We start from the raw sequence: 27,607 nt of genomic DNA, 5'->3' as shown, positions 1-27,607 counted from the left end.
ATCCCATTCCCGCCCCGGCATCCCGTCCCGCCGTTTTCCCCGATGGATTATCTGCGGCTGGTCCTCTCCTGCCTCGTCCCCCTCCACGGCTGCCTGGCCGCCGGCAGCGCCCCAGGTAGGGCCCCCTTCCCCCGCGGGGGGGGGACGGAGTCTGGGGGGACGGTTTGGGGGGTTATTTGGATCCCCCCCCCCATCCAGCCCGGGGAGGGTGGGGGGGAGAAAGGAGAGGGCTGCCGCAAGCGGGGCGGTTCGCTTTCGGCGGGGGCGAAAATTGGGGGAGATGGAGGTTGGGCGAGAAAGAGTTGGCGTGGGGATGGGGGACGTCAGGGCGAGTTTGTTCTGCTAGGCTTGACGCGCCCGCTTGAAACGACAAAGCGGGGCTGGCCTTGGGAGGGAAGAGCAGGCGTCGGGTTTGGCGAGCTCCGGTGGTGGCTCCGGCCAAAGGTCTGTCCGTTGGGTTGGCCGCCGCCACCCAAGGGTCCGTATGTTGGGTTGGTCGCTACCACCCAAGGGTCCACACGTTGGGTTGGCCACCACCACCCAAGGGTCCGTGTGTTGGGCTGGCCACCGCCACCCAAGGGTCCGCACGTTGAGTTGGTCGCCGTCATCCGAGAGTCCACGTGTTGGGTTGACCGCTGCCATCCCAAGGCACAAGCGGGATGCCGAGCGCCCGTCGCCATGCCCATCGCCGAGACCTTTTGTGCTTGCTGCCAAGCCCGTTGCCACCCACCATCTCGTTCTCCGCAGAGCTCCTCTTGTCCGGCAAACTCAGCGAGTATGGTGTGATCGTCCCCTTCAGCGCCGATTGCCGGGGTCGCTTCCTCTCGCACGTGGTGTCCGGCGAGGCGGCGGTGGCGGCGGGGATCGGCAGAGCCACCTGTCCCCCACCCCCGTCCCGCCATCGCGTTCCCCGCAGCCCCTTGGGTGAGTCCGCACCGCGCCGCTTGCTCTACTTCAACGTCACGGTTTTCGGGAAGGAGCTGCACCTCCGGCTGAGGCCCAACCGACGGCTGGTGCCACCGGGCGCCGTGGCTGAATGGCAGGAAGATTTTGAGGTGCTTTTCCGCGAACCCCTCCGACGGCGCTGCCTTTTCACCGGCGACATCTCCGGCATGCCTGGCGCCGCCGTGGCCATCAGCAACTGCGATGGACTGGTAAGCTCGAGGCCGGCGGGGAGGTTTCAACGCGTCGCCTGTGATTTTTCTCACAGGTCGCGGTGTCCCGAAACTTGATTTGTTTTTTTTTTTTTTGGGTGACGCGTTAGGCAGCTGCACCTTTACCCGCTTCCTTTTTTCCCCCACGTGGCTTGCGGCCAAATCACCGTTCGCCTGCGGTCCTTGCTCCCGCTCAGCATCTTTTTGGGGCAGAACCTATTTTTTTTTTTTTTTTTTCCCCCGATATAGCTGACGTGCTCAGAGCCTTTTGGCTTTCTGAGTGCAGGGCGAGGGCGGTTCAGCGTCGGTAACTTGCTGCCGCAGCGCTTTCGTTCCTTTAAATGGCTCTGTTACCTCCTCAGCCCTGGCGTCCGCGCTGCCCCTGGGTTTCCTACCTTTGATACGCTTGAGGAATCGCTTCTCTTTTTTTTAATTCATTTTTTATACCTTTGACCTTCAAACTTCCTGCGAGCCAGTTTAATTCTTGTTTTAAGTGCCAGCATTTACTCTTTTCTCCTGGTACCACTTACCGCTACTCCCAGCTTGGAGTAAACGTCTTATTTTGCTTTTTTTTTCCCCTCTCTCTATTTCTTTTTCGGTTGTTTTATTCTGGGAGGTCCTTAGCCAGTTTTAGCTGGCAGCGCAAAGAATTTGGCATTCCTTTCTTTTTATACAGCGCCTGGTGTTGCTATACGAGCAGAAATGATAGAGCAGCACAGCTCGAAATACGTATTTCGCCTACGTGTAGTCGTTTATTTATTTTTTTTTTTTTGGTTGGCCAACAATTTTAGCACACATCATCCACACCTTTCGAAGCATCTTTTTTTTTTTTTTCGGAATTGGCTGAAGCCGTGAATTTTGAGAAAAATTTCTCCGTGACGTGGACCGCGAATTTGGGCGGGCTTGAGAGCTTTGAAGAGATTTGTTTGGGGCGTAGCTTGTAGCGCGGGATGCTTTTGCACGTGGATTTACGCCGCCGTCCCCCTCTTGCCACGCACGGTACCTCAAGCTCTTAAGAAGCGGCTCTTCCCGCCGGATCAGCGGCTCAGGGCGCTTGCTCCGTCCCTTTTCACCTTCCCAAACCCTCCCGGCTCTGCCGCCGCTGCGCGGGCTGGGATTAGCCGAGCCGCGTCGTGCCGATGCGCGGGGCTTCGGCGGTTCGCGAACGCCGAGAGCTTCCGCGGGGCGGTTTTGGGGCCGAGGCCATCCCGGGACGCGGTGTTAGCGTCGTGGTGTGTTGCCTCGCAGATGTTTTATTTCTTCATCTTGAGCTCTAGGAAAGAGACCAAAAAAAAAAAAAAAATTGGATTTTTTTTTTAGATTTTTTTCTTCCCGCAATGTATTTATTGCTCCGTGGCCAACAAATAAACGCCGTGGCCTCAAGCAGCAATTTCCCATCATCCGGCGAAGCACATGTGGCGATTGCAGGCTGGGGGAGGAGGTCAGGAGGAGAGGATTTTTGCGATTCCGTCCAATGTCCTCGGTACGGGATGCCCGGCTGTGGGTCGCTTTGCTGCTCGTAACTTGGAACCGCTGTGGAATTTTTCCGGAAATCACCCCACCGGCTTCGAAAGGGGCTTGTGGCTTCTCCACCCCCAGCGCGGCGCGCGTGGGAGGCGCGGGACCGCGCTTGGCCGCCTGTTTCTGCCGGGAGGAAGCGTCCTGGGATGCTGCGGATGGAGGCTGTGTACACAAAGAGATTACGCTGTGTATAAACGGAGGCTGAGATTATAAATAACGAGAGGAAAAAAAGCCGGTTCTTGGAAAAGAAAGTGCACATTAAGTCTTTCCTAAATCCATATTTAGCCATGGAAGTGAGCTGATTTTTTTTTTTTTTCCCCAGATGCCAAACCCATGCCACCTTCCACAACTTATTTGCTGCAGCCACCCGTGCGTGAAAATCCATCCCCTCTTTTTTTTTCCCCATCTCGTACCAGGGAGGGATGGTGCTGTCGTCCATCCCATAATTTCAAAGCTGATCCAAGCCACCAAATTCCTGCCGGGTAAAGTCGCGTTAGTCAGAAATCTCCGCCGGCGGACGCATCTCGCTGCGGCGAAGGCGTCCCATCCCGGTTTTCCACGCCGGCTTTAACAGCCTGTGGTTGACCTCGCCTTTTTGGCGATACCAGGCCACCTGCCCGGGGAAGAGCGTTGGGTTGAACGCCTCCGTGGTTAAATATCCCACCAGATTCCATGCCTTCTTGCAGACGGAGAGGTACCAAACCGGTGACTGAGCACCTCCGGGCCAACGTGGTCCAGGTCCAGGTCCTCCTTTCCTGCCTTCGCAGGGCCCGGCTTTCTGGGACTTTTTGTCCAAATGAAGTGCGAATCGCGTAGGAAAAACACATATGTCACACGCAGCTGGATTTCCCCCTCCTCGGCGCTGTTGGCTTCTCTGGCCGAGCGGAGCGGCTTTATTAATTTTTCCACATTTTGGCTGCGTTGAGGTGTCAGAGTTTCCTGAATTCCTCTGGGAGCTGGGGCTTTTTTACCCAGCGCTGGTGGAGGAGTCGCTTACTGGGGTGCTGGTGGCGGGGGGAGGTCATTTTCCCTCTTTCCAGCGGAATTGTCTGCAAAGGGGCATTTTCCAGTTTGGGAATTGCCTTCAGCGGGAGCATCTCACGTTAGAAATACGGGTGGCGATAGTCCCGCCTCGCCAGATTTCGTGTGATTTGGTGTTATTGGCATGTCGATCGTTGAGGATGGGCTCCGTCTCTCGGCAAGAGCCCAAGGAAAACTCATTGGGGCTTTTTTGAGTGGCGTCTGGCCCTCTCTTGCCTCCTCCCCAGGGTTCCAACCTTCCCAAAATGCGGAAACACAACCTCAGCCGCTCCCTTTTTAAGACTGAGCAGGTTCGTGCGTGCCTCTTGGCGACGGTGGTTTTGGGTTGGATTATTCTTCTTGTTTTTTTTCTTTTAATTTTTGTAAACGCCAAGGTGACTGCTGCCGTTTCCGTTTCGGTTTTGAGGCTGCTCTGATCAGCTGAGCGCACGAGTCCTCGCAGTACCCGCTTTGCCTTGATCATCGCTGGAAATCAGCAGCGTGTTGCATCCCACCTTTGGGAGAAAGCACAGGCAAGAAAGTCCGGGCCGCTTTATTTCTTGAGCCGAATGTCGTCGGTCACGCGCTGTAGAGCAACGCAAACCCAAGTGGGCTGTGGCTTGGGACCAGGCTCTTTCATATTTTAATCCAGCCTTGCCCCGGCGCGGCAGCGCGGCTTTCCTGACTCAGCAAGTCCCGGCTTTCGCCGTAAACTGGTTTGGGGTGCATGGTCCTGGGTGAAATGCCCCGTGGTAGGGCTGCGAGGCGGGTAGCGGTGTCCCAGCAGACCTTCTCCTGCGGCAGAGCCTTCTTCTGTCACCGGGATAAAGTAGGATGCTGGGAAGAGTACCACACCAGATGATTTCGGGTAGCAGGAGTGACCCTCCAGCCCAAATTTGTAGCGATGTGCAAGCTGGAAGCGTGTTGGTTGGTGGGAAATTGTGAGCGTAGTACGAAATCCAAGCGTGTTTGCGATGCCTGTTCTGAATGCCCAGCAGTCTGCCCTTCGTAGCTACTTGTTTTTGGGTTAAGCAATGGATGCCCACCTGCTGGAGCGTGTCCAGGGCAGGGCAACAAAGCTGGTGAGGGGTCTGGAGCACAAGTCTTGTGAGGAGCGGCTGAGGGAACTTGGGTTGTTCAGTCTGGAGAAGCGGAGGCTGAGAGGAGACCTTGTTGCTCTCTACAACCCCCTGAAAGGAGGGTGTAGGGAGGTGGGTGTTGGTCTCTTCTTCCAGGTAACTAGTGATAGGATGAGAGAAAATGGCCTCAACTTGTGGCAGGGGAGGTTTAGGTTGGATAGTATGGAAAATTTCTTTACTGAAAGAGTGGTCAAGCGTTGGACCAGGCTGCCCAGGGAAGTGGTGGAGTCACCATCCCTGGAGGTGTTCAAAGAGAGTGTAGACGTGGTGCTTCAGGGTATGGTTTAGTGGACATGGTGGTGTTGTGTTGATGGTTGGACCTGATGATCTTGGAGGTCTCTTCCAACCTTAGTGATTCTATGATTGTCTTATCCTATCTTAAAGAGCAACAGCTTGGAGCTGCCCCATCATCATGGACTTGCCCAATCATCACTGGACCTGACCTGTAGGTTGACCCCATGGCTTGATCTCTGCCTCATCACCACCACCTTGCCTGGTGCTCCAGACTCTTGGTCCACCCTGGCTGTGGCCTTCATCTCCTTGGCTGGGGGTGGCAGGACAAGCCCTGGCTGGCGAGGTCCTGCCCTGCTGACCCGAACGTCTCCTACGGGAAGGACCTGAGATACGTGTGTTGGGCAAGTTGGTCCTAGCACAACTGCCCGTACTTAAGATTCCTCGGGAAGGAGGTAGAACAAAACCCAGCCAAAAACCTGCTTTCCAGAGGAGTTAAGCAGCTAATAAAACCCAAGTGGAGCAGGAAATTTGATGAAGCCTAGCAGAGCCAGGTTGGCTGGTGCCACGGTGAACGCGACGGTACGTGAATGCGAAGGGGATCCGATGAGCCAGGCGGGCTTGGAAGAGCCCCAGCTTTGCCTGGCTGTTTACAGAGCCCAGCTCACGTCTTCCTACCACTCTGTGCAAAAAAAAAAAAAAAAATAATTTATTTGATGAAAAGAGTTCCAGTACCCCGGCCCTAATGAGGGCTCCAGTAGGTCCGCGCTTATAAGAACAGATCCATATGTTCTGCCTGCGCTTTCCGGGCAGCTCTTCAATAACAGGCAGCGGCGGGCAGCGCCGGAGGAAGGAGTGCGCACGCGTGCGCCCTGGAGGGAGCTGTGAAAAATGCCGGGCTGGTGAGGGGGGTGCTGCCCGCGGGATGGAAGCCAAATCCTGGCCATCCTTTTGCTCGCCCGAGGTCGGAGCCGGCCGGCGCTGCGGGGCGTGAGCGCTCGGACTGATGTAAGGGGGATTTGGTGGGAGCTTGGTGCTAATTAGGAGCAGATCGGTAGCCAGGACAACATTTCCAGCGATGTTTGCCCTCTCATTCATCTTCCCCTTCTTTGGGAGGGGGAGTCCTAGCGCTTTCCAGCTTCTCCTCCAAAGGGATTCCCCTGCGTGGATTCGTGGGGCGAAGAGGCTGGTTTCTTTTTTCCTTCCTTCTCGCCATGGTGGTGCCATGGGGATGAGGATGGGGATGAGGAAGGCACAAGGAGGTGCCCCATGCACAGAGTTAAACAGAAAAACTCATCGTTGATGAGGAGGAACGGAGTTTCCTAGCCATGGAAAGACGTAACTTGAGTACGTATTTTTTTTTTTTTTTCCCCTTTTCTTTATTTCTTTGTGGAGTCCAGGCTGGCCTGATACGGACAGACAGCAACGAGTTCTTCATCGAGCCCCTGGAGAGGGGGCAGCAGGAGACGGAGGAGCACGGGAGGGCCCACGTGGTGTACCGCCGGTCGGCCATCCGGCAGGACGGCGCTGAGCCCAGCCGGGACCTCCACCACGAAGGTAGGGGCTGCTGGAATCTAGTTTTTCCCAGCAATTGGTGATAGTTATTTCTTGTGGGGGGAGGATTTCTCCTTCCATCTGCCCTCTGGTTCGTACATCTCACCCTTGTGTCATCAGCAAGTGGAAAGGAAAGAAAATGCTGGGCTTTTGCTGGGAACTTTGGAATTCTTCCAAATTCAGTTAAAATTGGATGAGTTGTGCTTCCTTTTCTTCAAAGAGGAAGGATCTCCTGGGTGGGTGTGGATGTGTGGCACCGTAATCAGCTCCCTGGTTTTTAAAAAAGTTTAAAAGTTTTTCCAGGATGTGCTGGGCGCTTTTGTAGCGTCACTGATGGAATTGCTGTCGAGAGCTTCGAAGGTGCTACTGGGTGATGGGGTGAAGGGTGCGATGAAGGCTGGAGGGTGCCCTGGCTGCAGCTATCTGCTCTGAAGGAGCAGCCCCCAGTTTCACAGGCATCCTCCTGAGCTGTTCACCACCTCGTCAGGTGTCCCACCACCACCCAACGGACCGTGTCGGACCATTGTGGCATAGATGTGTCTTTTAGTGCTGGTGCCCAAAGTTCAGAGCCATTTCTTCGCTCCAGAGCAATCTGGATTAGCGACCTAGTTATCACAGAATCATAGAATATTAAGGTTGGAAGAGACCTCCAAGATCACCCAGTCCAACCGTCAACCCAACACCACTGTGCCCACTAAACCATGTCCTGAAGCGCCACATCTACACGTTCTTTGAACACCTCCAGGGATGGTGACTCCACCACTTCCCTGGGCAGCCTGGTCCAGTGCCTGACCACTCAGTGAAGAAATATTTCATAATATTCAATCTAAACTTCCCCTGAGATTGGCATTAATTGGAGTTAATTGGAGTTTAGTTGGAGTTAAATATCCTATTTATTTTTCCTGGTTAATTTTTATTTCTGTTGAGTATCGTCATGATATCAGGTCACCTCAATGACTGTTTCTTTCTTTTTTTCTTACCCCCATGCCTTGTTCAGTGCCCGACGTGCAGGTGGGCGACCTCCCCAACTCCCTGGAGCTGATGACGGAGCGGCTGGGGGACGCGGAACGCAAGAGGCGCCATGCCAGGAAGGACGACTACAACATCGAGGTCTTGCTGGCCGTGGACGACTCGGTCGTACGCTTCCATGGGAAGGAGCACGTCCAGAACTACGTCCTCACCCTCATGAACATAGTAAGGCTTGGCTTTGGTTTACTGCTCTTCTGATGCTGCAAATCTGTTACCCTGGAAAAAAATGGGTTTGAGGGGGGAAAATTCACTGCAGGAATTTTCACACAGCCGGCTCTGGCATTTAATAGCTGTGGCAACCGGAGGGATGGAAAGCAGAGCCTTTTTACGTTCCTTGCGGTCACGTTGCCTTGGCCAACGGCAAGGTCCAGCATGTTGGTTGCCGTCGCTGTCTGTCACCCGAGTCTAAGAGCGTCTTCTCTTTCTCCTGGCCAAGACCTCCTCGTGCCCGAAATCTCAGCAAAAGCTAGGAAAGAGTGGTTGTCGGTTATTTCGCTTGAAATGATGATATTTATTTTGCAATTATGATGTTTGTGATTAATTTTGAATAATATTTGTTGATACAGCGGGAATTTTTTTGTAGATTTTCAGAAGTTTTGTCACATTCCTTGGAAAACCTGTGCAGCCTGAGGATCAGTCAGATGCGTTTGAAAATGAGTTTATCATGTGGGGATTCCCTACACCGCTTTCCTTTCCTTTTTAAGATGAAAACATGCATATTCCGCGCGTCTTGATCGATGCCGAAGGATCAATATTTATACAGCTACTCATCTTGCAGGAGGTTTGCTCCGCCTGCACCTGAATGTCTGCAGATCATTCAAAGATCTCTTTCGTGCGCTGTCCCAATTTTGTTTTGTTTTCCGTGCTTTATCCTCGCCTCGATTTATTGATTTTTATCTAAGGGCTCTTTTGCGTGGTGATGAGAAGTCTTCAAAAGGCGCAACCAGCTCAGAAATAACCAAGCTGTAGAGATGCTTTGGCTTTTTGGTTGCTTTTTCAGTTTTTTGGGCATTATTTCTGCCCTGGCAGGCGGGCTCAGAGCCACGTTGCCCGTAACGAAGGGGAAACGGCCAACGTAAGGGCGAAGGATTTGCGGAATTAAAGGCCAAGCGTTAACGCGGCCGGTTGCAAAGAGAGGTGCTGGTTTTAAAAAGCAAATGCCCTCCTTGCAACGTTTTCTTCTCCGGCGCGTTATGCCGATGCCTGGGGTAGGATGCTCTCAGCATCACTTAAATTCGCTCCCTCAAAGTTTCTCCCCTTGGCTTATTAAATCCTGCTGTGAGGGGGAAGCAGGCTCTTCCCACGTTCCGGAGGTGGGAGATGATGTCATTTTTCCTTTCCGACCCCGGACGGACGGTTCGGGTGCCGGGGGATTGTCAGCTCTGATCAAAAGGTTGGTTTTCAGGCGCATTTCATGGTTCGTACCCCGCGGGCAGGACTTTTCAGGGAGTGAATGCGCGGGATGCCGGGCTGGGAGAAGGGAGGACCGCCGACTCTTCAAATAAAGGCAGCGCTGGAGACTTTAATGAATTAAATGAAGGTGGGGGGGGAAGCAGCGTCAATAAAAGGGAGGGAAAAACCAGGATAATGCACGCAACAAGCGCTTCCCCAAGTAGTATTTCCTTCTATACATCCTTCCCCCACCCCCTTCCCCGTCTTTCTTTCTGGCGTTCAGCGCGTTTTCTTTCCAGCTTTGCCGTGACCTCCGTCCGCCTCCTCTTCCCTCGGCGCCGCCTCGTTTCCTTACCGGCTCGGATTGCCTTAAAATACCCGATTCAGCAGAAAAAAAAAAAAAAAAAGAATTTACTTTCTGGCCTGGATGGCAGAGGGGGAGAGAGAGAGAGAGGAGGGGTGATGGGGAGGAGCGTGCTGGGACCACACAGCTGAACACTAATCCCATTAGTTGGAGGCAAGGAGAAGAAGGAGAGGCTTGGCCAGCCTGCTAACGAGGAAAGGGCTTAATGAGCTGGGTTGGAGGACGCTGGGGAGATACTGCATGGGAGCCAGCTGGGAAAGCCTCCAGGAGGTTTCCTCTCCAAGATATATCCCAAGGAAAAGGGGGTAGCGAGTTTGGACGTTGATAATCAACTTTGGTGGCCTTTTCTGGGGTGCCGGTTGGGTGCCGAGGGGGTGGTGGGACACGTACCCCCCTTCCTGGTGCTGCGCGGGCTCGGCGTAACGCCGCGCTGCTGTAGGTAGGGTCCTGGGGCTCTCCCCGAGACACAAACCCTTTTATTAGGAACTCGGTGTCGGCTGAAGCTCGGTGATAAATGATTCGTCACGGAGAACTTTTAAAAAAAAAAAAAAAACAACCCCTTGTTTCGTTGCCAGAAATGTGGATGGCAGGCTTTTCATTAAACGGCGCTGCGTCCATCCCGGGAAGCTGACATGAAGATGACTGCTCCTTTTGTGTACCTAAGAGCTTCCCCGCGGGCTGCCGCCCTCGCTGGCTCCCAGCCGGCGTTCCCAGCCCGCCGTTTCCTTCTTGGCTGGGAGGCTGCCCGAGGATTTTGGGTCAGGTTGAAGGGAATGGCACTGCATGGATCGCAGGCTTGGGAAATGCATCCTGACTTCAATATATTCTCACTTTCTCCTTTTGCCCTTGCAGTCAAGCTTGATGTGAGCTTGACTTTCTTTGTTTTGAGTCGCTTGCCAACCTCTGCACCAAAATTTAGAACTTTAGCTTGCCAAAGTGCTTTCGCTGTCGCCTGCTGCGCGCGCTGGGGAAGGCGCATCTGAGCGTACCTCGTAACTCCGAGCCGAGCATCACCGCGGCCGCCCGGGCAAAACCCATCCCTCTCCCTGATGCTGACCTCTTGGGATGAATATTTGGCCGTGTCCTCCTTTGCTTTTCAGCCTCTCGCCGTTCAGTTGTGCTCCTTGGTTTTCTCCTCCGGATCTCGCCCTTGACGCTCTCACGGCCGGGGCTGGAGCCGCTCGGAGGAGACAAGCCAAGCTCAGTTAAGCCTGGCCCTGGTGTCAACTGCTTTGCTGGGTTTTTTTAGGATATCGTCCGGGATTTGGTTAAGGATGCAAAGGTGCTCGGTGTTTTCCCATTGTTTCGGGTTACTAGGGAAACCCCCATGAGTCAGAGCCCTCTCCGAGCTGGGACTTGCCCGGCACATCGACCGAATTATTGTTCCCAGGGGCCGAGCAACAAAGGGAAAAAAAAAACAAACCAAAACCTCTGGCTTTAATTTTAACCTGGGATTATCTGAAAAACCAAGCCGGAGTACGGATTGCTGAGCTTGATGCTGTTTCAGGAGGGAGGCCAGTCTGAAAAAATGGGCAAATTATAGCCCTTCTGGGTTTTTTTGGTGGTTTGTGAGCCATCTCCTTGCTGACTGATAATAACAAAAAATACCTCTGAAGTCTGTTACACACGCACGTGCTTTTTCCCCCTCCCTGTATAGACCTGCGTGTTCGTTGGGACGTTTTCGGGACAGTGCAGCGCCGTGATAAAATCTAGAGTCTTGCTCTGCGAAGCCAACCTCCCCTTGTCCTCCGTTCCTCTCTCCTGAAAACGCGGGTGACGTGGGGCCAGCCCTTTGCGGGGACGCGGGCGCGTGTCGGGAGGATTTTTGCGAACGGGCTCGGGGCGAACCCGCCAGCGCGAAAGCGAGAAAAGAGAGGAGCTTAAAGATGACTTGGCTGTTCTGAGTAAGCGGTCTGGGGTTTTGAAATGCGTAGCGATTCTGCTGGTTTGGCGAATTCTTCGCGTGTCTCTCTGCCTTTTGTTTTCTTTCCCTGAAGAACGGCGGGGTCTAGACGTTGCCAGCGCGGTTTTGCTGTCGAGAGCTGGCGTCTGGGGCGGGCTGGGCTTCGGCGGGGATTTGGGGGAAGGCCAGGGTCTGGGAGGAGGAGAAGGAGGGGGGTTCCCATGCGCTCGGTGAATTTGTTGACCGTTTTGGAGAGGATACCCAGGGTTTTAACGTCCTTTTTGTCCCCTTGGTGTTGTGGGGCTGGGGGGTTTGGTGTTGTGGGGGGGTCCTGCGGCCTGGTTGGCCTTGTTGGTTTGGCCTTGATGCAGGGCTAGGTCTTGAGCTTGGCCCCTTTAATTATTTTTAGGTGAGAAAATTCCTCTTTAAAATGAAATAGGAGAGCTTTTCTTGCCAAGTGGGAGTATGAAACGGGCCGGGCACTTCATCGTGTGGGCGAGAGGGATAAGAAGCTCGTTATCCCATCTGTCTTCAGGGAGGCCGGTCCCGTTACCAGAGCCCTTTGCTCAGTGGGTATTTTTGGTTTGGGGAATTTTCTTTGAAGACCTCGACTCGCTTAATGGCATCTGCAGAGGGCAGGGGGAGTTGTGCCAAGTTTCCATCCCCTCTGCCGGCATGCATCGGCACAGCGGGAGCATCCTTCCCCGCTGCCCACCGGCTTTGCGGAGCATCCCGCCAAATATCCCAGCGAGGTCAGGCAGCCGGAGCTCCTGACCCCCGTTAGGGCTGGAATATTTTTGTAAAGGGTCAAACTCCTGATGTGAGACTTTTCAGATCTGCTAATGTTTTCTCCAGGATGCCAAAGCCTCCTACATCCCAAACCCTGGGGCTGAGCCAGACCCTCTTGGGGTCAACGCTGCACAACCTTCCTCCCATCTGCGTGCATCCCAGAGGTGGAAGAAATCCGTCGTGTTCTCCTTTTTCTGACCAAATGCCTTTGAAAGGGGCTGGTGCAGCATCCCAGATGCGATGAGCGCGGGTGAGCTGAGGATGGGTTGCGCCGTGTTCGTTTTCCACGCTGATGAAGAAATGACCCTGCGGGGCTTACGGCCTGTGCATCCAATGGGATGCATTAATGGGGATGGACTGGCCATTTATTTATTGATTTTTTTTTTTTTTTTTTTTTAAATCAATTTTGCATTCAGGACATGGCAGGCTCAGGAGCTGCGTCACCTCTCTGCAAAGCTCCGAGCCACTCTGCGGGAGTATTAGTAGTCGTGGGGAAACGTTAATGCTGGGTTTTTGGGTTTCAACGTGCCCCTAGTGGGTATTTCAGACAGAAGCACAGCCTATAAATCGGGACTCGTGCAGCCTGGGAAATGGCAGGCTTGGATGCAGGAAGCAGGAAAGGGGTAGCTGTCACCCAACCCTCGAGTTCCAGCGTAAGCTTAGGAAAAAAAAATAGAGAAATGGGGTGAAAAAAGAGAAAAGCTCCATAAATCTGGCTTTATAATATTTGTCTGGTCTGGAAAGCTGTGGTAGAGCTGAGGCAAATTATTTCTCTCATGGAGAAACGTCACCACACTCAGCTCGCAGGGACCTTTCTCGTCTGGATGGCGTCTTCTCTTGGTAGTGCTTAGGAGTAGAATTTGTTTATTCGTCCTAGAGACGCAGAAGGAAAAGGTTGTAGTGCATTATTTCCTTCGCAGTCTCTCTAATAGCCGAGGTTGATAGATATCTTGTTGACTCACGAGCCCTTCCAGTTCTTTTCATTGTGTTGTCTTCTCCTGGGGCTTCTGAAGTGGTAGGTCAACTTTGACTCACTGGTATAACTGAGTAATGCCCTTGCTTTGATACGATCGCTCACCTCTTCCCCCAAAACCCCACATTTTTTCTTTCCACCAAACGCAAGGATGATGCAGTCCGAAGCGTTTCCTTCCATCTGAGGAATTCGTACTCCGAAGGGGGCAACAGCTCATTGCGAGATGCTTGGCGGTGGAGGCAGCCCCCATGGGAAACGCAGCCCTCCTCCGCTCTCTTGGTGGGATGGGTGACGTCATTGACCATCTGAGCCACCCATCCTGGGGAAATTTGGCTTATTCCAGCTCGGCTTTTTGACTTGGTGGGTTTTGCACAGAGGAAAATAAAAAAAAAAAAAAGCTGGGAGTGGGAGGAGGGAGATGAGATCTTTGCACCTGGTCTTGTGTGGTCTTGGAAAGTAGGGTAGGATGCTGAATGTGGGAGCGTGGAGGACAGGAGGGGCTCAAGTGCTGGGACGGTCTTAATTTTTTCTCTGTTTCATTTCCCTCTCTTCTGCAGGTGGATGAAATTTATCACGACGAGTCCCTGGGCGTCCACATCAACATCGTGCTGGTCAGGATGATCATGGTGGGATACCGCCAGGTAAATACAGCGCTCGGACGTGGTGAGGAGGAGATGCTGTCCAGGCTGGTGCCTGCTTCTCGGCCGCTTTCCCGGCTCGAGCCCTGTTCCGTGAGGGGTGGAGGGTTGCCGAAATGCAATATGGGCACAGCAGGCAGCTGCTGCTTCTCCCGAGGCCGGCAAACGTGCAGCTACACCATGGCTTGGTGTCTCATCAACCGTAATATTTAGCACTTAGGGAAGCCCCGGTTTGGAAAAATGTGGCTGTTCAGGTCAGCCATCGAAGCCCAAGCGACAGTGTGCTGAGCAGGGATGAATTTGGCAGGAGCTGGATATTTTTGAGGAGAAGCCAAGGCCAGGATCTCCTGTACCCCGGCCTTCACCGGCTCTCAGGTGGCTTAGGCACGGACAGAAAGTGTGTGGGAAAGTTTCATGTGGTTCCTCAGCTTGCATTTGATTTTTAAGGCTCGTTTGAGCGTGGCAGGCAGAAAATTTTCTTTAAAATGATGTGATTTGCTGTGCTTTTTGTGGCAAGCCCCTATCCTACGTGAAGAGCTCTAGCAAGGGTGTTAATGACTCAACCCGGTTGAGTCAAGACCTGACCCCCATTAGGTCTTGGAAAAAGCTTGGCCAGCAGAAACCGGACACATCCTAGAGACCCAGGGATAGGTTCTCAGGAGCAGGGACAAGGACAAGGCTCTTTTTTGGAGGCTTCTAAGGGACCAGGAACATCATCTCCACCTGAGAAGGCCAGACACGAGTCTGGGGCTTCCTCCCAGCAGCGTTTGTGCTCTGGGCTGGAGGGTGGTATACGGAGGGGAAGAGATTCACAGCTGCAGTGTTTCAGCCAATAACCTCGGGGATGAGAACTGAGAGACTCTGTTTAGGATGATTTACCCTCCCAAAAGCCTGCGCTGGAGGCAGCTGCTTTGTCCGGTTACGTCACTGCTCGGGTTTAGGGGGTGATGTGGGAAGCGATGAGGAGAAGTTTGAATCCAGGTGAGGTCTCAGCTCTTTGGGTCTGATGCTTCCTGAGCGAGCCCTCCTCTGGCTTCTTGTCTCCCACCTTGCACTTGGTTGGATAAAAACCTCCGTGGCTTCCGCTTAAGGGCCAGGGGAAGGAAAACACTTCTCACCTTTCTTCCCGCCGCTGCAGCTCAGCGGTACCTGTCTCAGAGCGTAATTTATTTTGTACAGCATCATTTGTTTTGTAGAGCGTCATTTTGCAAAATGCTAATCTTGAACAAAAAAAAAACAACGATGAAGGACAAAGTGGCTGCTGTAAAACAGTCCTGGACACCTCCATCTATTTCCTGTCGGGATCCCAGTCTCTGTGGGCCAAGCATCTTGTGACGTCTTGCCGAGGAGCCCATGCAGGAGCTGGGAATCCTGCTCTTGGCAGCTTCCTTCTCCCCTACTAACTTACCCATCTTTTAATTGTTTTTTTTTTTCTTCTTTCTTTCTTTTTTTTTTAAAAATTCTTTACCCAGTCAGTCAGCCTGATAGAGCGAGGGAACCCCTCTCGGAGCTTGGAGCAGGTCTGCCGCTGGGCTCACTCGCAGCAGCGCTCCGACCCGGAGCACGCCGAGTACCACGACCACGCCGTATTCCTCACCAGGCAAGATTTTGGTCCCGCAGGTATGCAAGGTACTGTACTTATCTCGATCAGGTATGTGCAGTTCGCTGGGGGAAAGGCAGCGAGGGGAGAGGATTTCTTGCAAACACAGTCTGTTTCTTGGCCAGCAAGGTCCAGAAAAAGGTTATAAAAAGGCAAAAAAAAAAAAAAAAAAGCAGGAAAATCTTCTCCTGAGCCCGCTGCCTCTAAATTGCCAGCTCCTCCTTCCTACACTGCTGGCAAGGTCTGACCTTCCCATCAGGAGCCTCCCTTGATTGCCATGAATGTGCTGGTCGTGTCATGCTGATTTGTAGCACGCGTCCTGCTGGTGCACATGGGAGGAGTGAGAGATGGAGAAGGAGTCCTCACCTCGATTTACGTCCCTGGAAAGGGTCTCCCCACAGCAGGGGATGAGCCACAGGAGATTTCCAACCGGAAGGCCTCTTGAACATGCTGTTGGCCATCAACGAGCAGAGCTTGGGTTGTGCCAGCAGCCTCCCCGCTGAGCTGTTGACCTGCCTTGGGCTCCTTGTCTGGAGCTGCACGATGGCGTGGGTGAAAGACCAGGTTTTGTTTCGTTTTTCTAGACCCTTCCTGGCAAAGCGACTGTGTCCAAAGGCGTTGGTGAGAGGACCTTTTTTGGCATGTCGGCAAAGCGGGGAGACTTGCTGAGAAGGAGTCATGAGATCGATGGAGTAGCCCTGTTCTTGGGATGCTCGTTCCAGCTCCTTCCCTGATTTTTCCTTGGCTCCTTGCTTTTCACACATCTCCGGGACGGCCGTTTGCTTTCTGCAGGAGTCCCTGTGGCTGCCATGTCCTTGCCTGGCTGTGTTGCATGGCACAAGGTGTGGGTGCTCCTCACCCACCAGGAGCTGCCCTCTTGTTGGGCTGCTGGAATAGTAACACTTTGCTTCGTCCTGCCTCTTTTCCTCAAAACGATGTCCTTTTTCAGCTCAGGGCCATGTGCAATGAAGGACCAGACCGTGACACCTCCAATACTTGCTCATGGCCTATGTTCGCTGGTGGTATCTAAGCAGCTTTGCTGAGGTGATGGCAAATACCTACTGGCTTCTTTAGCTACTGCTGTAGAGCGTATGCGCCGGTTGGGAAGCATCTACCCTGCTCGTACGTGCCCTGAAGCTGAGCTGAAGGTGGAGGTGATCCTGCCCCAAAGACCCTACAGCCCAAATCAAAAAGCCAGGAGAAAGGCAGCTTTTGAGGATGAAGTCCTCCAAGTCACAGGGACCGGGGAATGGTCTTTCTTCTGCAGGTCCAAGCCGAGCCATGAGGAGGTTTACAGAAACTTCTCGGTGCTGGCACCAGCCTTGTTCACAACACCTCTTGATGGGGACGGGAGCAGTTGTGGCCAACGTGGAGTGATTTTGGAAAGCTGATGCAATTGTTGCTTTGGAAGCTGGAAGGGGTAAAGAGGAAGGACCACCCGTGGCTGGCCTTTGAGCACGCTGATGGTCCACGTAGAAGGTCAGAGAGGCTGAAAGCAAGTAGCAAATGTCCGTAAAGAAGAATAAAGCCTGGCTGGTGTCTTGCTGGTGCGATGAGGACATGCCACCTCTCCTGTGTGCGTGTCTGGCAAGCGTTTGCGGGCTCATCTAGTCTTTACCAATTAAGTACTTCCCAGGTAGTTACTTCTCACCATCGTTCCCCGTGGAGAACTCTTTATACTTCTTCCAGTTCTCACTGGGGCTTTAATTATGAGACACCAGTGTCTGCCTTCCTGAGCATCCATCCACCATCTCCAGACATCCAGAGCCTCTTTGGTTGGGAATTTGTCCCATTTTCATCCTTGAACAAAACAATATTTGCTTACCCATTACCTTTTGATGTCCTTCTGACTGCAGTGCCCATCGAGCACGTCATTTCTCTGCTCTCTTTCTTGAGATGTTTTAGATTTATTTGTTCTTTGGAGTAAGTCTTGTTGCCCACGTGAATGTGGAGAAGTTGAAAAAGAAACACATCCCCCAGTAAATAAAATTCTGAGTCTATTTATTGAAGCAGGCTGCTTTGAAGAGATCCTTGAGGTGGCAGAGGAGGTTTCTCTGAGGTTCCCTGGTGCTTTGCGGGCAGAAGCGAACTTGTTTTGCACGTAACGAGAAGTGGGTATTTATTTAATCTTTGGCTTTCTGCTCAGCAACTTGGATTCACCCGGCTTCTCCTTCACTTGGAGCGCAGACAAAAATGCATCCGGCACTTCCCAACAAATACCGTGTGAGCGAGCCCTTCAAAGGTTCGCGTCTGGGTTTGGTTGGAAAAGTTAAATTCTTATGAGGAGAGAAGTTTCCTTTAGAAGTTCCAGCGCAGGTGGACACCGCTCAGCCCATCAATAGAAATATGGAGGGAAACGCTCGCTGGGGCCGGGGGGGCGTGCAGGAGGGCGGATGTAGGGGTGCGCACCCGCCGGCAGCTCATCGGCACCCCTCTCGTGCCGCAGCTCAGCATCCCTATCCCCAGGGAGGAGTTCTCCAGCGTGGTCCTGCCCTGCTTATGCTTCTCGGACCTGTAAGCCCTTCCTTCACTAACTTCCTTCCCCTCGATGCCAAAAAGGGTCAAAAAAACCCCATCTGTTAAAAAAAAAAAATTGGAAAGTAAATTCTAGAAGGCCAAGGAATTAATTGAATTGGGCAGAAATAACGTGAGGAAATAAAGGGAAAATGAACCAAAATCGAGGTGCCGCCTTGCTGGATGGGCGGGGGGAAGGCTTCCCTGCCCACAGCTGCCCCACTGCACTGCACTTGATCGAGGGCTGGGGGCTGGGGAGGTGCATGGTCCTCCCCGGTGCTGGCTGGAGCGGGGAGGGGGGTGCCCCGCGCCCGGGGCTGGTGCGGGTGCATGCGCGGGTGCGTCGCAGGGGTCTCTTCCTTTCTTCTTTATTTGTTTTTAATAAAGAAGGATGCATGGGGATGCCGTTTCTGGGCTGGGAGGTGGTGGTCACCCACACAGGTGAAGGTGCCCGGGGGTCCCTTTTTCTGCCCTCTCTCCAGCCTGGGCACATTGGCTCCTCCTCTTCAGCGCCTTCCTCTTCGTTTTCTCCTCCTCTTGCAGTAAAGCCAGGCTGTGAGGGTTTTTTTTTTTTTAATTTTTCATTTTTTCCCCTCCCACCCTCTCAAAGGTTTTCTCTCTCCTCTCTTCCTGTCTCCTTCCCGTCTCTCTTGCCCCAGGCTACGCGCCGGTGACGGGGATGTGCCACCCGCTCCGCAGCTGCACCCTCAACCATGAAGACGGCTTCTCCTCGGCGTTCGTCGTCGCCCATGAGACCGGCCACGTGTGAGTCACAATGGTGCAGGGCTGGCCGTCCCCTTCGGCAGTGGGGGTGGCGAAAGGGACTTCGTGCTCGCCACCGCGGCACCGACGGCGTAAATCCCCTGTTTTACGCCGGCTTTTCCCGCCAGGTTAGGCATGGAGCACGACGGCCAGGGCAACCGCTGCGCCGACGAGACCAGCATGGGGAGCATCATGGCACCGCTGGTCCAGGCCGCCTTCCACCGCTACCACTGGTCCCGCTGCAGCAAGCAGGAGCTCAACCGCTACATCCAGTAAGGCAGTTTTAACCAGGAGGGGATGTTCTCGTTTTGTTACGTCACGTTTTGTACCCAGCAGCTCCTGCGTGAAGCAAGCAGTGGATGAGTCCCTGTTGGGATTCCTTGTTTTGGCTGGAATAGCAAAAATGGGTCCTTGGGAGGTTATTTTCCCTTTTTCTTCTACTACCAGCTTTTGGTTCCAGGAGTCTGAACTGGTTTTGGGCCGCGGAGGCTGGAGGCTAATCGGAGCCTGATAAAAGCTGGAGATGTCAGTGGAGCAAAAATTTACAGAACCTCTCTGCTGGTGGGGCGCAGGTCCGGGAACATGTTTTCCAGCGGCGGGTCGTTAGCACCGGCGCCAAGATAGTTCAGATTTCTCGATATCTGAATTTGTGGAGAGGGCTGGAGGTGAGGGAAGGGACGAAGGACGGAAATCCTCTGCGTCTGACTCGGCCCCGCGTCTCCGCAGCTCTTACGACTGCCTCCTGGACGACCCCTTCGAGCACCAGTGGCCCGCGTTGCCCGAGCTGCCGGGCATTAACTACTCCATGGACGAGCAGTGCCGCTTCGACTTCGGCGTGGGCTACAAAACCTGCACGGCGGTGAGTACGGGTCGCACGGCCGCAGAGCGGGACCCCCAGCCAGGCGCTGCGGGGAACGACGAGGGGGTGCCGTGAGCGCCGGCTCCGTCCCAGCCCAGCTGCTCTGTGCTCCCCAGTTCCGCACCTTTGACCCCTGCAAGCAGCTGTGGTGCAGCCACCCGGACAACCCCTACTTCTGCAAAACCAAGAAGGGGCCACCCTTGGACGGGACCGAGTGCTCTCCGGGCAAGGTAGGGGCTGGTCCTGCCTGCCCCCTCCTCGGGAGGGGACGGGGACGCCCTCGAGGGCAGCAGGGCCGTGGGGTGACACCGCAGCTTCGTGCCGGGCGCTGGCAAGGTGCGCGGGAAGAAGCGTGGTGCTGCCGATTCCATTCCACCGAAACGCCCAGCCGCTTGCTGCGGCGCTCCGCGCAAAAGCTTGGCTTCATCCCGCCCTGCGCCGGCGGGGAGACATCCCCAGGGTTGATCCCAGGGATCTTTGTGTGCCCCTCCAGCTGCTTTTTGCACGAGTTTTTGAGCAGGTTTTTGCAGCTGCAGGCTGTTTGCCCTCCTGGGTCGGTCACGGAATAGCGCAGCCCGCTCATCCCCAAACCGTTCTGCTGCCGATGGGAGGAAGGTGGTTGAGGGTGTGATGGATGCTTTGCGAACCGCAAGCCATTTTCGTAGTGCTCTGGGCGCCGAGCGCTTTGGAAGGGGCAGGCGTGGAGCTCGCCCCTCTTTCTCCTCCTTCCCAGTGGTGCTTCAAGGGCCACTGCATCTGGAAGACGTCGGAGCAGCCGTACAGCCAGGACGGCAGCTGGAGCTCCTGGTCCAAGTTCGGCTCCTGCTCCAGGACCTGCGGGGGAGGCGTGCGCTCGCGCAGCCGGAGCTGCGACAACCCGCCGTACGTTCCGCCTCCTTTTCGCGGGGGACGCGGCCGAGAGCCACAGGTTCCTCACTCTTCCTCTTGCGCGTTGCGTCGGGGGGGGGGATGAGGACACGTCCTTCCTGCGCCGTGCCGTGCGTATGTGGGCGCTGAGCTGCGTCACGTTTGAGCAGCATCCCCTGTCCCGACGCTCTCGTAACCCACCTGCTTTATTTTTCCAGCCCGGCATACGGCGGGCGCCACTGCCCAGGAGCCACCTACGAGTACCAAGTGTGCAACGCCGAGGAGTGCCCGGGGCCCTACCAGGATTTCCGCGCCCAGCAGTGCTCCAAGCGCAACTCCTACTACACCCACCAGAACAGCAAGCACTCCTGGCTTCCCTATGAGCATCACGACGGTGAGCACATGAGCGGGCTTTGGAAATCTAGCCGCCCTCACGGGTGCGAGCTGAGATGGGTTTCCATCTTCAACCACCCTCACGTATTTCCACAAAGCCCCTTTTTTCCCTTTTTACCCTCTCTTTACTTTCCGTTTTGCCGCAGATGCTCAGAAGTGCGAGCTGATCTGCCAGTCCGAGGGCACGGGGGACGTGGTGTTCATGAACCAGGTCGTTCACGACGGTACCCGCTGCAGCTACCGAGACCCCTACAGCATCTGCGTCCGGGGCGAGTGCGTGGTGAGGAGCCGAGGGCTGCCGCGCGACCGTCCCCTTCTCCTTTTCCAGCCCAGGAGAGACCTTGCGCATCCCCTTGCCCCGCTACCCCTTGGGGAACGGCGTGTTTTAGCGCGGGGACCGACCCCCTGTGCAGCAAAGGGCTGCGTGGAGGGCACAACGATGGGATGGGCTGCAGGGATGTGACGTCGCGCTTGTCTTCTCTTCCCCGCGGGTGACAGCATGTCGGCTGCGACAAGGAGGTCGGCTCCCTGAAGCAGGACGACAAGTGTGGGGTCTGCGGCGGGGACAACTCCCACTGCCGGACGGTGAAGGGGACGCTGGCCAAGACCCCTAAGCAGCTGGGTGAGCAGGCTGGGTGGGTTTGGGAGCAGATTTGGTCAGGGTCAGCTGGATTCTCACGTGGGTGTGAGCGCGCCTTCCCTCCATCCTTCCTCCCTTCCTTTCAGCAGGTGTTTTGAAGATGTTTGAGATTCCGGCTGGGGCGAGGCACCTTCAGATAGAAGAGGTGGAGCCGGCGTCCCACAGCATCGGTGAGTACGCCGTACTTCACTTCTTCCTTCGCCCACTAGCTCTTTCTCACCTCTCTTCTGACAATTCCCACCCAAAGGATCTTATTTGGGTCATTCCAAAGGCAGCGACCGGAGGAAATGACGTTGAAATATCTCCTTTCTCCTCCAGCCGTTAAGAATCAAGCCACGGGCAACTTCATCCTGGACGCCAAAGGCAAGGAAGCCAAAAGCCAAGTGTTCATTGAGATGGGCTTGGAGTGGGAATACACCGTTGAACATGGCAAGGAGAGCCTGAAAACCAGCGGTCCTCTGCACGAGGCCATCAGCGTTTTGGTGAGCATAGCTGATGCGTTCTCTGGGCGCCTCGGGGCTGACCGTCACCCAGAGGTACAGGGGCAGGAGATGGTGTGAGGCAGGGCATAGGAGGGGACGGAAGGATTTTGGTAGAGAAAGGGCGTAGGGCATGGCAAATGAGCTAGCCAAAAGCAAGAGGCAATGAGCTGCATGCAGGAGAAGCATAAGGTCGCATCGCTTGGCTGTTTGCCTTTGAATCCAGCTGTATTTTGCTCTGTGCAGCAATTGCTTACGACACCAGGTCTCGTTTTAGTTATACTGGTGTCTGGAGGAGTTAGGGATTGGGCTCTCTGGGTGCCCAGGGAAGGGTAGGTCTGCGCTCCCATCCATCCCTGTGGCCAGCAGAGGCTTTGGGCGTAGACTGTGGTCCTGCAGGTCAGAGGAGAGGCCAAGGGAACGCGACCCAGGGCTGGAGTTGGGATGCTTGAGCAGCGTTTTTCGTAGAATCGTAGAATCATTAAGGTTGGAAAAGATCTCTCAGATCATCAAGTCCAACTGTCAGCCCACCACCACCATGCCTACTAAACCATGTCTGAAGTGCTGCATCTACATGTGTGGTTTGTTTTTTTTCTCCACAACTGGAGAGGCACGTTCCTGAAGGTTAGACTCTGCGTTCAGAGCCCACCTAATCATGTTGGAGGTAGTAACAGGATTTGTTTCTCCTACTCTTGTGTGTACCATACCGTGTGGTCATTCTTCACTTCTTTTTTTCTTTGATGGCCTCCTCTTCCCTTCCATCTCCCGTGGCATCACTCTGTCCCCCTCTCTGATGGTCCTCTCTCTGCCTGCAGGTCATCCCTCAGGAGGAGGAGGCCAGGAGCAGCCTGATGTACCGCTACATCATCCACGAAGACCTGCTGCCCATGATCGGCAACAACAACGTCCTGCTCGAGGAGATGGATTCCTACGAGTGGGCCCTCAAGAGCTGGTCTCAGTGCTCCAAGGCGTGCGGAGGAGGTAACTTTCCCTTTGTAGCAGCCTATGGCGCGTGCCTGGGAGGATGCTTGGGTGCGTCAGGTGGTGCTTGGGCCCTTGGGGGCATCTCTGGTTTGGAAACATGGAAATCATTTCTCCCCAAGGCTTTAGACCTAGACCTGGTACTGCTGGGAGGCCTGGCTTTTCTTCTCCACACCCAAACCCGTGGTTTTTTGCATCTCTGTGATTTGGGGGATCTTGTTGAGTAGCGATCTTGCAGGTGACTTCTAAAGCTTGCCTGGAAATAGGTGTGGACGCACCGGGAGGTGCTGTGATGGAGGGCAGGTAGCACATGTGGGCTCCTGGCTGGATTCTTGCTGGGTTTTTCCCTCTGGGAGGAAGCGCCTGTGCCTGCACGCTGGCGTCGGGAGGGTTTTGCTGATGAAAGCCTTGCCTCGCTGCGACTGGTGGGATCCGACCTCAAATGATGGAGAAGACCTCGCTCTTCCACCTTGAGCTGGAAGGCTTTAGGACTTGCCAAGCTGAAAAGCGAGCGAGCCACCCGGCTCCGCTCCCACACGGGCGTCCTCCGCGAGCCTGGGCGAAGCACAGCTTGGGTCCCACCTGAGCGGTGACATCCGAGAGCACGCGTCCCGGCAGGGATGGAGGAGAGGGATGGAGCGGGGAGCCGGTGGGACCTCTGCACCCGTTGCCTGACCGTTGGTGCTCTTCTCCCGCAGGCATTCAGTACACCAAGTACGGCTGCCGGCGGAAAAGCGTCAACCGCATGGTGCACCGAAACTTCTGCGACAACGGCAAGAAGCCGAAGCCGATCCGGCGCCGCTGTAACCTCCAGGAGTGCTCCCAGCCGGCGTAAGTCCTCCCCGGTATCTCTACAGGGATATTTGGGGTTGTGTTCGGAGCGTGCCGGATGCTTTCCGGCACCAGCATCGCCTCTCACGTCCATCTTTTTCCCCTGGCAGCTGGGTGGCCGAGGAGTGGGGTGCCTGCAGCAAGTCCTGCGGCAAGCTGGGGGTGCAGGCGCGGGCGGTGCAGTGCGTGCAGCGCCTGCAAGACGGCACCAACCGGACCCTGCACACCAAGTACTGCTCCGGCCAGCGGCCTGAGACGCGCCGGCCCTGCAGCCGCCTGCCCTGCCCCGCGCAGTGGAGGACGGGCGCCTGGTCCGAGGTGAGCTGGGGAAGGGGGAGGAAGCCCCCAAACGATATCCACCCGCCCCAGGCGTTGTGGTCTGCGAATCCCTCTCCGAGGCGGCTCTCCGGTTGACGTCTGTCCGTCTTGTCTGTCTGGGCGCAGTGCTCTGCGAGCTGCGGGGAAGGCGTCCGGCAGCGGCAGGTGGTTTGCAAAGGCGGCGAGAGCGGCGGGCGCTGCGAGGGCGACAAGCCGGAGGCCGTCCAGGGCTGCCAGGTGGCCGTCTGCCCGGGTGAGAGGAGGAGGAGGAGGAGGTGGCACTTGTGGGGGCATCTCAGCTTCAGGGGGATGCCAGCAAAGCAGGCAGGGAAAGGGTTAAACGCCAGCCAAAATACCACCCTTTTCTGATATTTGCTGTGGGTGGTTTCGGGTTTTCTGGCAGTTTGGGGGATGCGATGAGCTGAGGGTCTGATGGAGATGGACACCCTGGAGTTCATCTCGGGGTTTTTTTTCAGGGTGGCTTAAATGCAGGGCCAACCGTGTGCTCCCCGAGGGACCTCCTTTTTAAGGAGACCCCTTAAAGCAAAAAAAACCAACCCACTGAAACACCCTCCTAAAGTATTTCGAGTGCCCCAGACCCCCCGTGGCATCGTGGCGCTCTCTCCGCAGGGAATCTCTCCGCCAGCACCGACGCCGGCGACCACAGCGCATCCAAAGGGCAACGGGTGCCCCAGGACGGGGCCAAAAACCCTGTCAGCAAGATCTCCTCCAGTAAGTACCCGCTGCTGGGGTAAGGGCGATGCTTCCCGGGATAACCCTCCCGAGGGCGAGATGCGCGTCCAGCGGGGATTTTGGGGAGTTTCACCCTCCGCCGCTGCGTCCCAGCCGGTTGCGAAGCCTGCCGCTCGGTTGCCACCTCGTGGAGTCTGGGATCTTGCAGTTTCCGCTACCTTTGGCCGGGCGCGGCGCCACGCCGCCTTCGCCTCCTGGATTTTATGCCGTGTCCTTGTCACCCTGAGGTTTTTTCGGCCTCCTGCGCTGACCCAAGCAGGCGGGTGGCTTCTGGCTTTTGCTCCTTGCTCCAAGCAGGGGGTTGCTTAGGGCGCATCCCCATCGGATTTAAGATGCTGGTTCGGAGCATCCCTTGCTCTGGTTTTTTTTTTTTTCCTTTTTTGTTCTCCTGTGCACGGACACCTCGAGCGCTTTGGCTTCGTTTTTCCAACTCCCTTCTCCTCCCCTCCCCAAATTGCTGCCCCGGGGCAGAGGGCAATGGCAGGTTTGGCAGCACCCCGCAAATCGGGCACCCCGTGTCCTTTGGGATCATTGGAAGGGCGCAGGGGTGGGAGCCTGGTGCCGCCCTCGTCCTTCGTGCTGTCTGATGCCGCTCCCTGCTCTGTCCCTCTCCAGGGGAGCCTTGCCTCGGGGACAAGTCCATCTTCTGCCAGATGGAGGTCCTGGCCCGCTACTGCTCCATCCCCGGCTACAACAAGCTCTGCTGCGAGTCCTGCGGCAAGAAAACCTCCTCCGCCACCGGCTTGCCCCCCGCCACCGGCCCCAGCGCTCCCCCGGCATCTGCCGCTCCCAGTCCGGCTCCGTCGCTCTCCCCTCGCCCCACCACCCCTGCCCGGGGGGGATCCGGTGGGGACCCCGCTCCGGCTGCCGGCGGAGGGACGCCGGGCGGCGATGCTTTTCCCGGGAGGCTGCCAGCCCCGAGCGAGCCGGGCAGGGACCGGGCAGCCAGGTAACCCGCTCGGGACCGCAGGGCCGGGGGCAGCCTTTTGCCTCCCTCTCCTCCTCCTCCTCTTTTTCCTCTCTCTCCTCCACTTCCCGCAATGGTTTCCACGGGTGGCACTGCCAGGTTTAGGAATGACCTGGCTCGCCCAGGAATTCCCGGGAAAACCTCTTTTTTTTTCTCGTGGTTTCCCCACCCTCCCAGCCATGGCACATTTTTTTTTTTTTTTCGGGACAGTGCTGTGGAAAAAAGGTGAAGAAAAAAAAAAAAAAGGCAACAGCGGCTTGGCTGCGGGTAACCCGCGATGGGCCGCTTCCTTCCAAGGTGCTAAAAAGATTGGGAGGGAGGGATTAAATGTTGCTTTTTCCTTCCCCCTGCCCCAGATGTGCTGGAGAGGGGGGGTCCTGGCTCAGCCCCGGTGCTTGGAGCTTGGGGGGTGGTAACAGGGGGGGGTGCCAGCAACCGGAGGGAGGTGGTGAGGTGCTGGGGTGGGGGAAAAATGTCGGGAAATAACCCAAAATGCTGGCCTGGGCTGTCCCTCTTTGGGATAGAGTTTGGGAAATGTGTCTGGGGGAAGACGGAGCGTGAAAACCACAGACCGGCTTCTGTCCCGTGTTGGTGGACAGGCAGGAGGTGGTCCAGGCAACCCTAAAGTGAGCGATAAGAAGGTCAAAAGACCAAAAATTCGTCTAAAAAATGCCTTTGTCACCTGGCGGTGACGTTTTCACCAGTCCCGCCCGCCTCGAGCCCGGCCTCCCCGTGACCACCAGCCTGGTCCCGGTGCCGAACGGGGATGACTGGGAAGCCGGGAGTGGATTTGAAGGGCAGTTTGGAAGAAAGGGAGAGCGGAAGATTCGTCTGCATCTTTTTTTTTTTTTTTTTTGTCACAGGGGAGGGGGAGAAAAGCAGGGGAGGCCATGAACGCCGTTAAAAAATTATTTGTGCTAAGGGTATGCACAGCACTTTAGGAGCCGCGTGCCGGCGCGGGGCACAGGGTCTGCCCGGGGGGTTACAGTCCTCAAACGCTCCCGGGAGCGGGCTCACGGTGTCCCCCGAGGGGGGCTGCCCTGCTTTGGGTGCCCAGGAAGAAGTTTTGGGGCTGGAGAGGTGGAATTCGAGGAGAGGCAACGGCGGATGGACCCGTTTGGCGTCGCGATGCGGGATTCCGGCCGCTGTCCGAGGAGCGGGAAGGGGCATCCCTAGGGCAAGCCCTTGCTCCAGATCTCCTTGGTCAGGGAGGCTCCAGCGCGTTCCTGAGGTGTTGGACCGATGCGGCCCTGCCTCTGCTACGTTCTCCTGGAGTTACCCAAGGGTGCCGGCCGCCGCCGCGTGCCCCGTGCCGGCCCATCCGCCACCACCGCCCTCCGCGGGACTGCCGGCTTTTGATTTTTATTTTCTTTTCGGTGCCAAAGATAACACTTTCGTTTACTCTTCGAGGAACGCGGGGCGGGACAGCCCTGGGCTGGCTCGGGGCGCGGCTCGGCTCGCTTTGCCGAAGCTTCTCCAGCCTTCAGCCCCCTGCCCCGGATTAAAGGATGAAAACCTTTTCCCCCCTCCCCAAAATGAGCTGCAGGCCGCAGTAGACGTGCGTGCCTACGCGCTCGCTCCCGAATTCCCAGTCACACCCCTCCCTTCGGCGCCACCCTGGGCATTAGCGCATTTACGGCCTGAGGAATATTTTGCGGACCCCTCTCGTGTCCCTGCGGGGGGTCTTTGGGGCGAGGGGGCCGCGCTGGGGGTGCTGACCCCCACCTCCAGCCGAGATGATTTAAGGTCCCTCCGCTGTGGCGATGCCGAGGGGCTGGGGTCCCGCTCTGGGTATTTATTCCGACCTCGGGAACGCTGCGCCGCGGGGACGTAGCGATGCGCCGGGTGGGCGCACCGAGTCATTCCCGTGATGTAACCTTGTCCAGTGTTACGGTGATGTATAAAGTTTTGTACATACGAGATTCAGAGCTTTTTA

At 55.7% G+C, this 27,607-nt stretch overlaps 1 protein-coding gene across 2 annotated transcripts; it reads left to right on the top strand.

Annotated features, from left to right (window-relative positions):
- On the top strand, positions 1-26,073 carry ADAMTS14 (ADAM metallopeptidase with thrombospondin type 1 motif 14). 2 transcript variants are annotated; one of them, XM_086751906.1, is made up of 22 exons: positions 1-115; positions 748-1,154; positions 6,466-6,622; positions 7,617-7,813; positions 13,627-13,710; positions 15,180-15,336; positions 18,481-18,586; positions 18,712-18,855; positions 19,310-19,442; positions 19,559-19,672; positions 20,176-20,324; positions 20,528-20,703; positions 20,849-20,982; positions 21,201-21,324; positions 21,432-21,512; positions 21,661-21,824; positions 22,637-22,802; positions 23,501-23,633; positions 23,744-23,951; positions 24,078-24,204; positions 24,582-24,683; positions 25,320-26,073. In XM_086751906.1, exons 1-22 carry the CDS (start codon positions 43-45, stop codon positions 25,655-25,657), a joined length of 3,474 nt encoding a protein of 1,157 aa, XP_086608032.1. In that variant the 5' UTR covers positions 1-42; the 3' UTR covers positions 25,658-26,073. The 2 variants fall into 2 exon arrangements, with proteins under 2 accessions (XP_086608032.1, XP_086608031.1); XM_086751905.1 differs by having other exon boundaries at positions 21,429-21,512.
- Positions 26,074-27,607: the final 1,534 nt, after the last annotated feature.

This window comes from Chlamydotis macqueenii, chromosome 7 (assembly GCF_036417535.1).
Source record: "Chlamydotis macqueenii isolate bChlMac1 chromosome 7, bChlMac1.mat, whole genome shotgun sequence".
Taxonomy (NCBI): domain Eukaryota; kingdom Metazoa; phylum Chordata; class Aves; order Otidiformes; family Otididae; genus Chlamydotis; species Chlamydotis macqueenii.
The sequence above is the reverse complement of the archived record's forward strand: the minus strand, read 5'-3'. Positions and strand labels throughout refer to the sequence as shown.

Coding starts and splice junctions, on each gene's coding strand:
- ADAMTS14 (XM_086751905.1), top strand. CDS start 43: ATGGATTATCTGCGGCTGGTCCTCTCCTGCCTCGTCCCCCTCCACGGC. Junction 19,443..19,558: donor GCTACAAAACCTGCACGGCG/GTGAGTACGGGT, acceptor TGTGCTCCCCAG/TTCCGCACCTTTGACCCCTG. Junction 20,325..20,527: donor CGGAGCTGCGACAACCCGCC/GTACGTTCCGCC, acceptor TTATTTTTCCAG/CCCGGCATACGGCGGGCGCC.